The sequence below is a fragment of the Armigeres subalbatus genome, chromosome 1, assembly GCF_024139115.2.
Source record: "Armigeres subalbatus isolate Guangzhou_Male chromosome 1, GZ_Asu_2, whole genome shotgun sequence".
Taxonomy (NCBI): domain Eukaryota; kingdom Metazoa; phylum Arthropoda; class Insecta; order Diptera; family Culicidae; genus Armigeres; species Armigeres subalbatus.
The window spans coordinates 118,711,873-118,726,938 of NC_085139.1; the positions used below are offsets into that span (position 1 = coordinate 118,711,873).

Consider the following 15,066-nt stretch of genomic DNA (forward strand, 5'->3'; position numbering starts at 1 on the left):
GAAAAAATACCAATCATGATCGGCTTGTCTCTCAATCTCACAAGCATGCTCTGGGGAAAACGGCTCATACGATTTTCATAAGACCAATCTTATGAAAACATTTCATAAGATGAAAATCGGCTTGATTCGCTTGTTTCGACAAATTCTGTTTTATATTTGGTTATACAGCGAGATAATTTTTTGAAGCGTAGATCGGCTTATGAAATGCATTCCGTTAAAATAAATATATGGAAATCAACACATATATTTTCTTATGGCGAAATTTCAAAAGAATTTCTTATGATGCTCAACGACCAGTTTTCTCAGAGAAACATTTTCTTAGAGCTTCTTAGAGAAACATTAACAGCTTTGTACGTTTAATGAATCACCTGGAATGTGCTCGAGAATTCGCGTCTACAATCATAGTGTTGTCCCGATTTGTTATTCGGAAAACAAACATTGGGCAATATTTTTTACAACATCCTTCTATTCTATTATAAATCTTGTCTTGAATAACCTTTTTCTACTTTTAGATTTTATGGCAAAGTCGAGGAGAATAGCACTGCCGTTTTCATGCAAAAGTCCATACAGTATTTTGCAGAATTTTGGCTCAATTTTACTGCCTACTTTTTCGGACTTTTTGGGCTGCTACTAATTCTCTTGGCAACTCCACAATCGGAACTCTCGATCCATCGATACGTGCTGGCAATGTTCTCTTATTTAACACTGGTCAACGGAGTACTCAAATTCATGGAAACTATTTTGGCTGTGACGGCTGCTGCCAAGAAAATTGATATTCTTCGAAATAATATACAAGTATGTACCAATTTCTAGTTCCAGTGGCTCGCATAACTATTGATGAATATATTGCCAATTTTTAGGACCTACAAATTATCAACGAAAGCCATCGGCCAACGTCTTTAACCAACTCAGACATTGGAGTGTCGGTTAACTTCAAAGACATCGTATACCGAGTGGCCAATCGAAAACTCCTCAGAATTCCAAAGTTGAACATTCAAGCTGGGGAAACGGTTGCCATCACCGGCTCAGGAAGCAAACTCATCGTGCCGCTTATATGTCGCATTTTTTCACCCAACAAAGGCACGGTCAGCCTAAATCAAATTGATCTCACCCATCTCAGCATCGCCCAGCTGATGGAACAGGTTGGAGTTATTCCGTGGGATCCGAAGGCTTCCGGCTTAAGCGTGGGAACCTTCCTTAATCCGGATGGAAAAATACCATCCGATCAGATCAACAATGTGTTGATTGAGGTGAAGCTGTTTGAAAGTGTTGCCAGGTTACCTAACAAAATCGACGATATGGTCGATCGACTGACGCTCGGAGATAGGCAGCTGCTATGTTTGGCTCGGTGTTATCTCAGGAAACCAGCGGTATGTTTTCAACTTATCTAAGTATTATGCTTTGTAGTCAAATAATGACTTTTGCGAATATCGTTCAAGGCGATCATAATTGTGAAACATTTAAGACGCATTCTCCTGGAGGTTGTCTGATGCTTGTATTGCAATTTAAAGTAATTGCATGAACAGATTTTTTTATGGATAGTATATAATATCTAGCTGGGTACATGACCACAGCGTCTTTATGTCGTTATATCTAGGGTGCCTGAATCTACTTCCGCCGCTCTATCCGCTATTCTACACCAAGTGCACTGAAGCCCGCCATTTTTTTTTTTTTGCGCACTTGATACATCAACGCACCATTGTTACACCATGTGTCTGTCGTTTTCTTACGCATCATTTGAATGAAAAAAAGCTCACATGGGGGAAAGGGAGTTAAAAAAAAACAAGATAAATTGCTCACGTAATACGTGTACGATCCCATTCTTTAACAACCTCAAACGGGGTCAAACATATCTTTGTCGAACATTACCTCAATAAGCCATTTTATGAGACAGATTCGAACAGCTGATCGAAATTTTGAGTGGAGGGCTCGGTCTTTGTTTTGGTAAATTTGCATGTAAACCATCATCATTTCGTCATTATCATCGCATTTTCGCAAATGTTCCTTGTCAAATGTAAATATTAGTATTTGGTCTCCTGTCATTTGAGCTTTCTATAAAATGGCTTATACCAACACCAACCAGGTCTACTTCTATTGTTGCCCTCAACGATGTGTACATACATATTTCGTCTTGGTTGAGTTAATGATCCAACCTATCCTCGTCGTCTGTGGGTGGCCTCAAATGGCCGGAGCAAAATAGAGTGGCAGCGGCTCACCGTGGATGAGTGTGCACGTCACAGAGATCAAGGCCGAGTCATGGCTTGCTGTTCACCGATTGACACGCTGAATGTGACTTCATTCAAATACCACGTTCCCCCATTCTCAAAAAAAAAAAAGAAAAACTGGTTGCTTCAAATATACTAACGACGCCAATTGTTTGAATGTTAAATCAAATTGGTGTTCAGGAATATGATACTCGAGGAACATTATAAATTGCAGCAACATTCTAAATACACTCAGCCCTCTTTTTACGGTACTTCTTTATACGTCACTTCGATTTATGTCCTCCTTTTTACGGCATGTGACGTAAAAAGAATTTGAAGCATTATTGACATCCAAAAGCAAACAACGACTAACATGTTAGTCGTTGTTTGCTTTTGGATGTCAATAATGCTTCAAATTCTTTTTACGTCATATGCCGTAAAAAGGAGGACATAAATCGAAGTGACGTATAACACTGCACAAATCGCAAGAATGTTCGTGGGACAGTATCAAGCGGGGTTTATGGGTGAACGCTCTACCACAGACCAGGTGTTCGCCGTACGTCAGGTATTGCAGAAATGCCGCGAATACAACGTGCCCACACATCATCTATTTATCGACTTCAAAGCCGCATATTATACAATCGATCGAGACCAGCTATGGCAGTTCACACTCGAAAACGGAATTCCGAATAAACTGATACGGTTGATCGAATCTACGATGGATCGGGTGATGTGCGTAATTCGAGTTTCAGGGGCATTCTCGAATCCCTTTGAAATGCGCAGAGGGTTACGGCAAAGTGATAGTCTTTCATGCCTGCTATTCAACATCGCTTTTGAGGGAGTAATATGGAGGGTAGGGATCGACACGAGTGGTACGATTTTCACGAAGTCCGTCCAGTAGTTTGGTTTCGCCGACGACATAGATATTATGGCACGTAGCTTTGCGAAGATAGTGGAAGCCTACATCAGACTGAAAAGCGAAGCTTAACGGATTGGACTAGTCATCAACACGTCAAAGACGAAGTACATGATAGGAAGAAGCTCAAGAGAGAACAACGTAAGCCACCCACCACGAGTTTGTATTGGTGGAGACGAAATCTAGATGGTTGAAGAATTCGTGTAGTTGGGCTCACTGGTGACCTCCGATAACGATACCAGCAGAATATCTACATAAACGCTTATTAGACCGGTAGCTCTCTACGGACACGAGACCTAGACGATGCTCGTGGAGGACCACCGCGCACTGGGAGTTTTCGAAACCAAAGTGCTGCGTACCATCTATGGTGGGTGCAGATGGCGTACGCTACGTGGAGGAGGCGAATAAACCACGAGTTGCATGAACTGCTGGGAGAACCGAGAACCGTAACCTGGTTAAAATGGTTCTCGACAACGAACCGACGGGCTCAAGAAGGCGAGGTGCGCAGCGGGCAAGGTGGATCGATCAGGTAGAAGATGACTTGCGGACCCTCCGTAGTTGGTTGGCGACGTTTAGCCATGTGTAAAATCATGCTAATCTTAAGTTTCGGAGACGAGCCAGCCTCGGGCTGAAAGTCTCTTTAATAAAGACACAAAAAAAAAAAAATCTTAAGTCGAGGATAAAACTTTAGCAGCTTTTTCGATAATGTATATAATATGGAAGAGGTCTCATATAAAACACATATTTGAAGATGTCCTATGATGTGAAAGATAGCGGAGTTTAAGACTTTCATAAATGATATCTCGAAAGTTTAAACTTTTTTTTAATACACCTGCTAAACATTACTCATATTTTTTTTCCTAGAATATGGTTTATATTACAGAAGGAAACGATATATCAGGAATTATGACTTGTGTGAACTAAAAGTCATAAAGTAAAATCTAAGCTAAGTTCCAGGGTCGAAATATTGGGACATGCCATTCCGACTAAATAATGGGTACTGACGATTCTCTGATACCGTTATCTGCATATTTTGTACAATGGATGCATGCTTCTATTGGTCAATTGATCATATTTCCATCGAACCAATAACGATATTCAATTCCAAATATGAGTGAAATTAAGACCACTTTTGCGCGAAATTGTGAATCATCCTATTTTCATGCGCGAAATAAGGAACATATAATGGTCTCAGATTCATATCGCAACTTTTTTTTTATATTGCTGCAAAATTTGCATTTTTTTAGAACCCAGAATCATTCTACTACGAGATGCAATAGCAAATGTTCAAATGTTGTTTTTCTATAAACGTTTAAACTTTGTCAGTTCTTAAGTGCGCGAAATTAAGGTACTTCACGGTAAGAGATTATCAAACATAGTTGGATGATTCCAATATTGTGTTCATTTTAGGGTCCTTCCGAGTTTCCTATGTTTCCGAGTATACTATGCGTAATTACTGAAATTCAAAACTCTGACGAAAACTTACAATAATTTCTCACAGTAAATATATTGTAGTTCCTGTTGAAACCCGAAGTGAGCTTTTACGACAGTCATATTTTCTTCCCTTTCCAAATGTTTCAATTATTTCGCGATAGTGTGGGGCGTAGATGCACAATACTCGCGATGAAGTTGCAACGCCGTATTGTATTCACGTTGCGAGTTGTATTGTATTCACGAAATCTCATTAAAAACCGGTTTTCAGGTGTCCTTCATTCAATACTTCTACAACACCCTCCGGATTTCAATGATTTTTTTTAAATCACTTAAATATTTCCAGAATTATAAAACAAAGGAAAAATTTACAAAAATCTAATAGCATCTAAAAAATTAGTGCAAATATTGCTTTGAGGTTCCGCAATTCTTTGGTATGGAAATATTAGGATTATTAAACTCTCACAATATAATGAAGATTGCATTTATTTTTTTATGGACCCCACAGTATATCTCCATGTCAGGATCGGCTTACAACAGCGTCTGTTCTCCGTGTTAGGGGCGGCTGATCATCGTCCGAGTGCCAGCGAGGGACTCTAAGTGAAGCTGTGCACCATGGTCCACCGGGAATAAGGAGGAATGGTCCTCCGGAAATTTAGGGGATTTGGTGTCAGGCCCTGCAAGCCAGCCTTTAAATAAACATACGCAACAAAAAATCAACAAAAGAGTACGGACCGGAACCATCGGCGAAGACCACTGCGACGAAAAGGGACTAGCGATTGGAAACTCGGTTCGTGGAACTGCAAATCTCTCAACATCATCGGGAACACACGCATACTCGCCGATGTGCTCAAGGACCGTGGATTCGGCATCGTAGCGCTGCAGGAGGTTTGTTGGAAGGGATCAATGGTGCGAATGTTTAGAGGTAATCATATCATCTACCAGAGCTGTAAAAACACACACGAGCTAGGAACAGCTTTCATAGTGATGGGCGATATGCAATGGCGCGTGATCGAGTGGTGGCCGATCAATGAAAGAATGTGCAGGTTGAGGATAAGGCCGGTCCTTCAACTTCAGCATAATCAACGTTCATAGCCCACACTCCGGAAGCACTGATGATGATAAGGACGCATTCTACGCGCAGCTAGAACGTGAGTACGACAGCTACCCAAGCCACGACGTCAATAGGAGATTTGAACGCTCAGGTTGGCCAATAGGAGGAGTTTAGACCGACTATTGGGAAGTTCAGCGCCCACCGGCTGACGAACGAAAACGGCCTACGACTAATTTCGCCGCCTCCAAGAATATGGCCATTCGCAGCACCTACTTCCAACACAGCCTCCCGTATCGGTACACCTGGAGATCACCACTGCAGACAGAATCACAAATCGACCACGTTCTGATTGATGGACGGCACTTCTCCGACATTATCGACGTCAGGACATATCGTGGCGCTAACACCGACTCTGATCACTATCTGGTGATGGTTAAACTGCGCTCAAAACTAGCCGACATCAACAATGTTCGGTACCGACGACCGCCGCGGTACGACCTAGAGCGACTGAAGCAACCTGATGTTGCATCTCGAGGCACCGTTTCCGGAAGAGGATGAGCTCGATGGGGCCCCTCTTGAGGACTGCTGGAATACAGTCACAGCAGCCATTAACGACGCAGCGGTGAACATCGTCGGATATATGGGACGAAGTCGACGGAAGCGGAGACAGCAGACCCACCTTTTTCAGGAGAAAAAACGCCGCCCGGAAGAAGCGGAGTGCGAGGAGATTGAACAGCTTTGCCGTTCTCAAGAAACACGCAAGTTCTATCAGAAGCTCAACGTGTCCCGCAAAGGCTTCGTGCCGCGAGCCGAAATGTGCAGGGATAAGGATGGGAGCATCTTGACGGACGAACGTGTGGTGATCGAAAGGTGGAAGCAGCACTACGAGGAACATTTGAATGGCGCTGAGAGTACAGGCAGTGAAAGTCGAGGCAGCGTCAGTTCAGCGGACGATGGAAGCCAACCAGCCCCCACCTTGAGGGAAGTTAAGGATGCCATTCAACAGCTAAAGACCAATAAAGCAGCTGGTAAGGATGGTATCGGAGCTGAGCTCATCAAGATGGGTCCGGAAAAGCTAGCCACTTGCCTGCACAAACTGATAGTCAGAATCTGGGAGACTGAACAGCTACCGGAGGAGTGGAAGGAAGGGGTTATATGCCTCATCTACAAAAAAGGCGACAAGCTGGAGTGTGAGAACTTTCGAGCGATCACCATCCTTAATGCCGCCTACAAAGTGATATCCCAGATCATCTTCCGACGTCTGTCACCATTAGTGAATGAGTTCGTGGGAAGTTATCAAGCCGGCTTCGTTGACGGCCGCTCGACAACGGACCAGATCTTTACTGTACGGCAAATCCTTCAAAAATGCCGTGAATACCAGGTCGCAACGCACCATCTGTTCATCGATTTCAAGGCGGCATACGACAGTACGACAGTTAGGGGCCCTCCTTAGCCGTGCGGTAGGATGCGCGGCTACAAAGCAAGACCATACTGAGGGTGGCTGGGTTCGATTCCCGGTGCCGGTCTAGACAATTTTCGGATTGGAAAATGTCTCGACTTCCCTGGGCATAAAAGTATCATCGTGTTAGCCTCATGATATACGAATGCAGAAATGGTAACTTGGCTTAGAAACCTCGCAGTTAATAACTGTGGAAGTGCTCAATGAACACTAAGCTGCGAGGCGGCAATGTCCCAGTGGGGGATGTAAAGCCAATGAAGATACGACAGTATAGACCGCTTAAAGCTATGGAAAATTATGGACGAGAACAGCTTCCCTGGGAAGCTTACCAGACTGATCAAAGCAACGGTGGATGGTGTGCAAAACTGTATGAAGATTTCGGGCGAACACTCCAGTTCGTTCGAATCGCGCCGGGGACTAAGACAAGGTGATGGACTTTCGTGCCTGTTGTTCAACATTGCGCTAGAAGGTGTCATGCGGAGAGCAGGGTGTAACAGCCGGGGTACGATTTTCAACAGATCCAGTCAATTTATTTGTTTCGCGGATGACATGGACATTGTTGGCCGAACATTTGCAAAGGTGACAGAACGGTACACCGCCTGAAACGTGCAGCCACAAAAGTTGGACTGGTGGTGAATGCTTAAAGACAAAGTACATGCTTGTGGGCGGAACCGAGCGCGACAGGGCCCGCCTGGGAAGCAGTGTTACGATAGACGGGGATACCTTCGAGGTGGCGAGGAATTCGTCTACCTCGGATCCTTGCTAACGGCTGACAACAACGTTAGTCATGAAATACGAAGGCGCATCATCTGTGGAAGTTGGGCCTACTACGGGCTCCAGAAGAAACTGCGGTCAAAAAAGATTCGCCACCGCTCCAAATGTGTCATGTACAAGACGCTAATAAAACCAGTTGTCCTCTACGGACATGAAACATGGACAATGCTCGAGGAGGACTTGCAAACACTCGGAGTATTCGAGAGATGGGTGCTTAGGACCATCTTTGCGCTGTGCAAGAAGACTGTGTGTGGCGGCGAAGAATGAACCACGAGCTCGTCCAGCTCTACGGCGAACCCAGTATTTAGAAGGTAGCTAAAGCCGGAAGGGTACGATGGGCAGGACATGTTGCAAGAATGCCGGACAGCAACCCTGCAAAGATGGTGTTTGCTTCCGATCCGGCAGGTACGAGACGGCATGAAGCGCAGCGAGCGAGATGGGCAGACCAGGTGCAAAACGACTTGGCGATCGTGGGGCGTACTTGAGGATGGAGAGATGCAGCATCGAACCGTGTATTGTGGCGTCAAATTGTTGATTAAGTGTTTTCTGTTTAGATGTAGACTAAATAAATGTTTCAAAGTGCTCTAAAAAATACGGAACATCATACAATTATCATAAAATGAGGAAGAAAGTACGGTCCCTCGAAGCTTTCCGCATATCCTACAAACGGTAATAAAGAGATCCAAAAACTGCAAAGCAGATTTAGACAACATTGTGCATAATTTATGAAAATGCAATGAACTACGCTCAAACCAGATACAGATGTAGATGAAAACAACAGTTTTTTCTTAATTTACCTTTTTTGCTGGATAGTAATGAAAAATTATGTAATTCATATCTGTGATGGTAATCAGATCGTTTTTGTTGTGTGTGTGTGTGTGTGCGTCATCCTCTATCAATCACCCAGCTTGGGGTGGTAAATAAGTAGTACTACGAATAATTTGATCAAATCTCATGCTCCGTAATGGTGCCCTTTTTGTTACGAATACTAGTACCACAAAAAGGATTCACTTCTGAAGCAAGAAATGTTTCTTCAGGGAGTGTGGGGAATGGGATGTACTAGTTATTCATAACAGGTACAGCAAAACTTCACAAGGACGCCCTTATTCGTACTAACTACTCAGGGAGTAGAAGGTCGAGAAGAGCCACCGTTGCAAACCAAAGCGTGAACCGGATACCTGGGACTCCCACAATATCCGCGGCAATAGCAGCAAACGATGCCCTGTGCGTATTTAGTGTAAAATGTCATGAACATAGTATTCTGAAGCACTAAGAGAACGAACTGGAACATGCTCACCAACTTAGTTTGTCCTCCTTTGCTTCCATTGGAAACTTGATCACACTGGGTTAGCAGCTGTGGAAGTTCTGGTAGCTGATACAGTCATGCTGCTTCCTTCAAATAGGATCAACTGCGTCCATGGTATTGAAAAATTGAATTTGAAATAGAATTCTTGAATTCTGAAAATATTTGTTCAAAAGTAGGGAGGCAGTATCAAACATTACAACATAATAACATGAGTGTTATTGATTGTTAGTGAGTATTTCATGGTTTTGAAGTTGCTACTGACTTATTACCATTCACTAGATATAGTAGTTATATGTATTTTAAATCTATTCTCTTTGATCGATTTCCGCATTGCATTTATGAAAGTTTCAAAATTATTATGCTATCTCTTATTTTTCAAATTGAACATAAAATAAAAGTAAAAGCTAAAAAGAAGATACGAACAGTCCTCCTGAGTTCTCCTAAAAGGTCAAACAAAATTTTGACGGGCAATTCATTGTGTTGGTGGATTCATTAAAAACAAGAACTTTTTTTTTCAATTCAACCAAGATTTAAGTTTTGATCGTTTTTAAGCTAAGTATTATTTGTTAATCATGTCGATGTTTATTGATTTGATAAAGTGGATCATATTGCTCTAAGAACTATTTTATTTCCTTTGAGTTGTTTGTCGTCAATTGTACGCTCTACTCATAGCTCAATTCAATACTTATACACAAGTGAATCACACCAAAAATTGAAAGATCTTTATCCTGGGCCTGAACCAGTTACTAGAAATTAGCGAGGAACATTCTCGAGGAACTCGAAGAGCTAGGCATTCTCAAGAGTTTTTTATGGAATTTATTGATTCAAAAGTTTCAAATTATGATAAATAATTTCAGATGATTTCTATAGTTATTTTTAGAAGATTATTTGAGATTTATCCTGTTTTGAGGAATTGAAAGGAAAATCTAAGTCACGGCAGGAAGAAACCGTGCTTCTACTTCTGTTCTATCAAAAGTTTTATAGAAATTTCTTGAATTAATTGATTGATTGTCCTTATTAAAAAGACTTTGTAGCCCTGGGTTGGCTCATATTTGATGATTCTCTGTTCTAGAATTAGAATCCGAAAGAAATGATTGTGGATCCTATTTTATTTTATTACGCATGTGACAAAACTGAGATTGATTCATACTAAATGGGTCTAAGAGCCTTCTAGCGCTCACTCTAATAAAACAAACATAAAAAATAGCTGATTTTCTGTTTAGATCCGCTAATATGATATTTTAGTATCGGTTCCTCTAACTGGGGAAAAACCTGGAATCTAAAAATTGATTTTGAATGGACACCCTGTAGTATGCTTCTTACAACTATGAATCGAGCGTAATTGAGTGGACTCTACACGATGTGATAAAATTTTATAACGAACATTAGGAATTTAATAAATGTAGTGAACTTTTCTTTAAAGATATACAATAAGGATATTAAAATATACTCATAGTTAATTCAATCAATAATGTGTTTTTGAATAAACACAAGAAAGCATGTTATAGTGTGTACATTATTCGTGCTTTTAAAATGATGTTTTCCTAAAATTACCGCTAACGATTTTGCTAAGCCAGCCTTTTCAAGGCCCATTTTTGTTGATGCTTCTATTAAAAATAATTGTAGTAAGTTTCAGACTTATCAGTACGTTACGTAGTAATGTGGATCAAATAACTTAAAAATGTTGTCAACATATGGAAAATTCAAATTGGTTTTCATCCACGATACAAAAGCTCTACTAGTGTTTGCAGCAATAAAATCATACGAAGTGGACGTAAGTGTCGTAAGCCATCAATGGAACAATGATTTTTTTAAATTCAACTTATCAGGGAAATGTATAAATTCGGTTACATTTCAAGATATGGTTAGATCCGTAAACGTTTAATAGATTATAGCAAATCGAATGAAAATTTTCAATAGGAGAAGGAGGAGAAAAATCCAAACATTTTGTGGAAAAATGGTACAAAAAATAACATTAAAAATAACGTGATACTTAGAAAACTCCGCTGTACAACAACGACACGGCAAACTTGACATTCGGGAGAAGCTAAGATTTGCACTCCCACAAAATTTTCACGCTTTCATATATATTCTTTAATCTTGTCTTCGTGCATCTCTTTCTGCATGTTCCAGCTAAGCAGCGGTGAGAATACCTAGTTGCAGCAGTGATCGCATTGGCCAGCTTGATTAGAGACTGCTTGAGGCCTTCGTTTTCGTTCCTTGTTTTCCGTCGTTTGCAGTTGCAATTGCCGCAATCGTTTCCTCTATTAAAGGTGAACGAAATGGTATCTTCTCCATTGCTGCAGATGGCATCGATAGAGCTGGTTCATTGTAGCTAGTGCTTGTTTCGTCGAAAAGATCCAAGGTTAACGCTGGAGGGCGGAGTCAAGCCGGATAAGAAGGAATGAGTGCTCCAGATAGGTCCGTGAGTTGGTATCATCACCATATGAGGAGACTGGCTTAATGTACTTCCTTGAACTTCGCCGAATATTGAAATTTTTAAAACTTCGAATTTGAGGGAACACAATGACAGAGGCGAAAAACAAACCGTCCTGTCTGGTCAAGGCCTACTCCAGCTCCTTTCTGGTAATCAGATCGTTTTTGTTTTTTGCAAATCTAATTAAATTGTTATTATATCATTCAATTAATTATCTTAAAGATAAATCGTCTAGCTCAAACCTTTGTAGGGGTATGTGGCGGGACCATCATCATCATCATCATCATAATTAAAGGACATCGTAATTAAGAATCCTCAGTAGACTGGCCCAACAACAGGAGAAAAAAATGTTGTCGAATTCCACGGGGCACCCCCCAGGATTGTGTCTTTGGGTGAGAAAATCAATCTCTCAAAATGTCAGCTCAATCAGTTGTTGCATAAACTGGCGCATTTTATTTGAAGTTCGTATGGGGATTTCAGCCAAAATGTATGGGAAAATACACCTCAGTCACTCATTCGATCTGGAAATTGACTCTAATTGATCGATTGAGCTCAGAATTGCAAAAAGGGCAGTTGGTATGCTACAAAACAATTTCACAGAACATTGTACGCTGATTAAATGAACTTTTACTTAGCTTTCGACTGATTTATTACGAGCTGGGTTGTGTACGTTTAGATTTTTTGATCGAATTGCATCAGCCGAAAACGGGAGACGGGAAACGGTTCGGCACTTTATCCCATAGCTCCTATTTGCATCCCATCAAAAACTAAGCAATGAAAATGAATTTGGTTTGTTTCTTATTTTTGTGATTTTTTGCACCAGTGAGCACGCGTGTTAGCAAAAAGAAGTGATGAGATTGGTACTGCATTTCTTTGTTTTGCGATGAGATGAATATAGGAGAAGAGGCCCCAAAACGCCCCCCGGGGCAAAACGACTTTAAGGTATTTAGTTATATTTACCATGTTTGAGAAAGCCTTAATAAAACTAGACGTGAAATTATAAAGATTAGGCGAAAAAAGTGTCAAAATAATAGATAGGAATGTAGGAAAAACTGAAATTTTCCACATTTTGATGAAACATCTAACATTTCGGCGAGGCAAAACGCCCTAGTGGAACTATCCTACAATGTACTCGCGTCTCCACGCACTGTCCATACCAGAATGCTGATGTGCCGACGCATGGTACGTTGTTCCCTAAGAGCTGCCTGCTAAAAGGCGTTTTGCCTCATGAGTTTTCCGGCAACGAAATATCACCACTTTTTTGAAATGTGAATATTATCAATATGATTGAGATTTTTTCTAATTTTAATATGGCATCAGCTAGCTATATTGTTTAACTGTTGCGTGAGGTAGAAACACCCATGAAAATCGTTATAGCTAAGGCATAAAAGCAGTCTATGCTTAGCTAGGGCATATTGCCCCTCCTTCCCCTATGTTCAGTGAGACTGGAAAACGAAACAGTTCCCCTACTAGGTAAAATCGCTACATGCCATTCCCAATATGAAAAATCCTCTAGGGAATGTACCAATCATCGCCATAGTTAGGAAAAACTATTTAAAAGGCGTATGGGTGGTTTTATTTACTAAATAAAAGGCGTATGGGTGGTGTTGATATGTCATGCAGAAGGTTTCTCTTCCTGCTTCTTAGAATAAATCAATACCAAATTTTCAAAACAACTTATCTGCTTTCGTAAACAAAGATTTAAACGTCGATTTGACGAATCTGATTGCACTCCCACGCAAACCAACTCCATCAATAGGCAGGTGAAGGCTTGAACTACTTGCTGGTGGTGTTGGTTTGCGTGGGAATGCTATCCGATTCGCTAAATCGACGTTTGAATTTTTGTTTAAGTCGTTTTGAAAATTTGGTAATGAAATGTGAAAACCGCAATAAAATTCGTCATAGTACCCAAAATTGCTTAATCCATAATAGTTCATATTGCATGTACCAGTTGTGGCACTATTTTTAATTTTGTTTCCTATTATGGCAAATTCCATTGTTTTCTTATAGGATTGGACCACTAGTATGACAACTGGTGCAAAGGACGACAAAAATTAAGCAATATCATTTGTTATCGTGTCATATGAATATGGTTCACTGATCAGAAAACGTTTTGTCGTGATGTGATGTGCCACTTGGTGTATAATACACTAGTGCGACAACTGATGGTATAGCCACGATTTGTCCATCTAGCTTAGTTAATTTATTTGGCAATGCTTATTCCGTTGCATCCAAAATACAAAATTTCAATAAATACGGAATGTTCTTTAAATGTATTTCATACCGGGTAGGGATTTCATGTAGAATTGAAATTCCAATTAGTCGATAGATCTCAATATTCTCATGTAACCTAAAGTGACCAGACGTCCCGGATTATGCGGGACAGTCCCGGATTCAGCCTACTTGTCCCGCATTGCTAGGCATCCCGGAAACGTCCCGCATATTCCATGATGATTCTTTAAAGTTTTGAAAATCTAAGAAATCTATAGATGGGTGCTTGCAAACTTAAAGATATCCAATAACTCAGAAAAAGGCTAACTTGGGCAGTCTAGAGGGTAAATTGAATTTAAAGAATGAAGGTTCGAATAATTTTGAGAAAACAGACAATTTCCGTAAGTATTATATAATCTAGGCATCCCAAGGATTATTGAGTTGAGTTTATATGCCAGACTCTGGATAACGCAAAAATCTTAGAAATCTGAAGCATTTGAATATCCGGGAGGGTCTATAGAATGCGAGAATATTAAGGATTTGTGGTTTATGGAACCAAATATATCTGAATATATTCTGAAAAGTTTAGATCATGACAATAATCAGAATCGGAAGGATCTGAGTCTGCTCTAGAATCTGAAAAAAAAACTGGGATATCAGAAAATGAGAAAAATAAGCATCCTTTAAGGTCACTCCTGACGGAATCCAAGTTCCAAAGTGCTCGCGTTTTCGGGGGCACACCACTCGATACGGAAGCAACGCACAACTGTCATTTTTATTTTTTCACGCATGCTGCGACGCAGCAAAACTAAATCAACAAAAATGACAGTTGGGCGTTGCTTCCGTATCGAGTGGTGTGCCCTAGCCACCCTATAACCAGAGACCGGCGGAGTGAAAAACTGTCGAAATGGCAACGTATGAAAATGCATGAAATCGTGAAAATAATACCGGCATCACTTGAACTTTTTGCTTGCTTCTTATGGATGCAAAAAGTAAACAAGTCGAATTGGAACCGCTTTTGACGGTTCGATTGGAAACAAGATGGCGTCTTCGCCGATCTCTTATTGTAGTATTTCTAGTGTGCCCCCGAAAACGCGAGCACTTTGAAACTTGGATTCCGTCAGGAGTGACCTTAATCAGCAAAGGTCTAAGAATATGTAGAATATGTAATCAGGAAAACGACTAAAACATCCGAAGATTGAAAAAGAAAATTTCACTGTTTTCAGTCAGTGGTTTTTCAGACTGAACACTCACCTACAAAAGTAAACGGTCAA

General features: G+C 40.8%; 1 protein-coding gene across 3 annotated transcripts in view; it reads left to right on the forward strand.

Moving 5' to 3' along the window:
- The window catches only part of LOC134205030 (ATP-binding cassette sub-family C member 12-like), a 68,577-nt gene that overhangs the window by 49,787 nt on the left and 3,724 nt on the right, over nt 1–15,066 (forward strand). For all 3 annotated transcript variants that reach the window (XM_062679893.1, XM_062679892.1, XM_062679894.1), the window contains 2 exons: nt 513–795; nt 861–1,370. In XM_062679893.1, the coding sequence (XP_062535877.1) occupies nt 513–795; nt 861–1,370 (793 nt within the window). The remainder of the gene's footprint in view (nt 1–512; nt 796–860; nt 1,371–15,066) is intronic.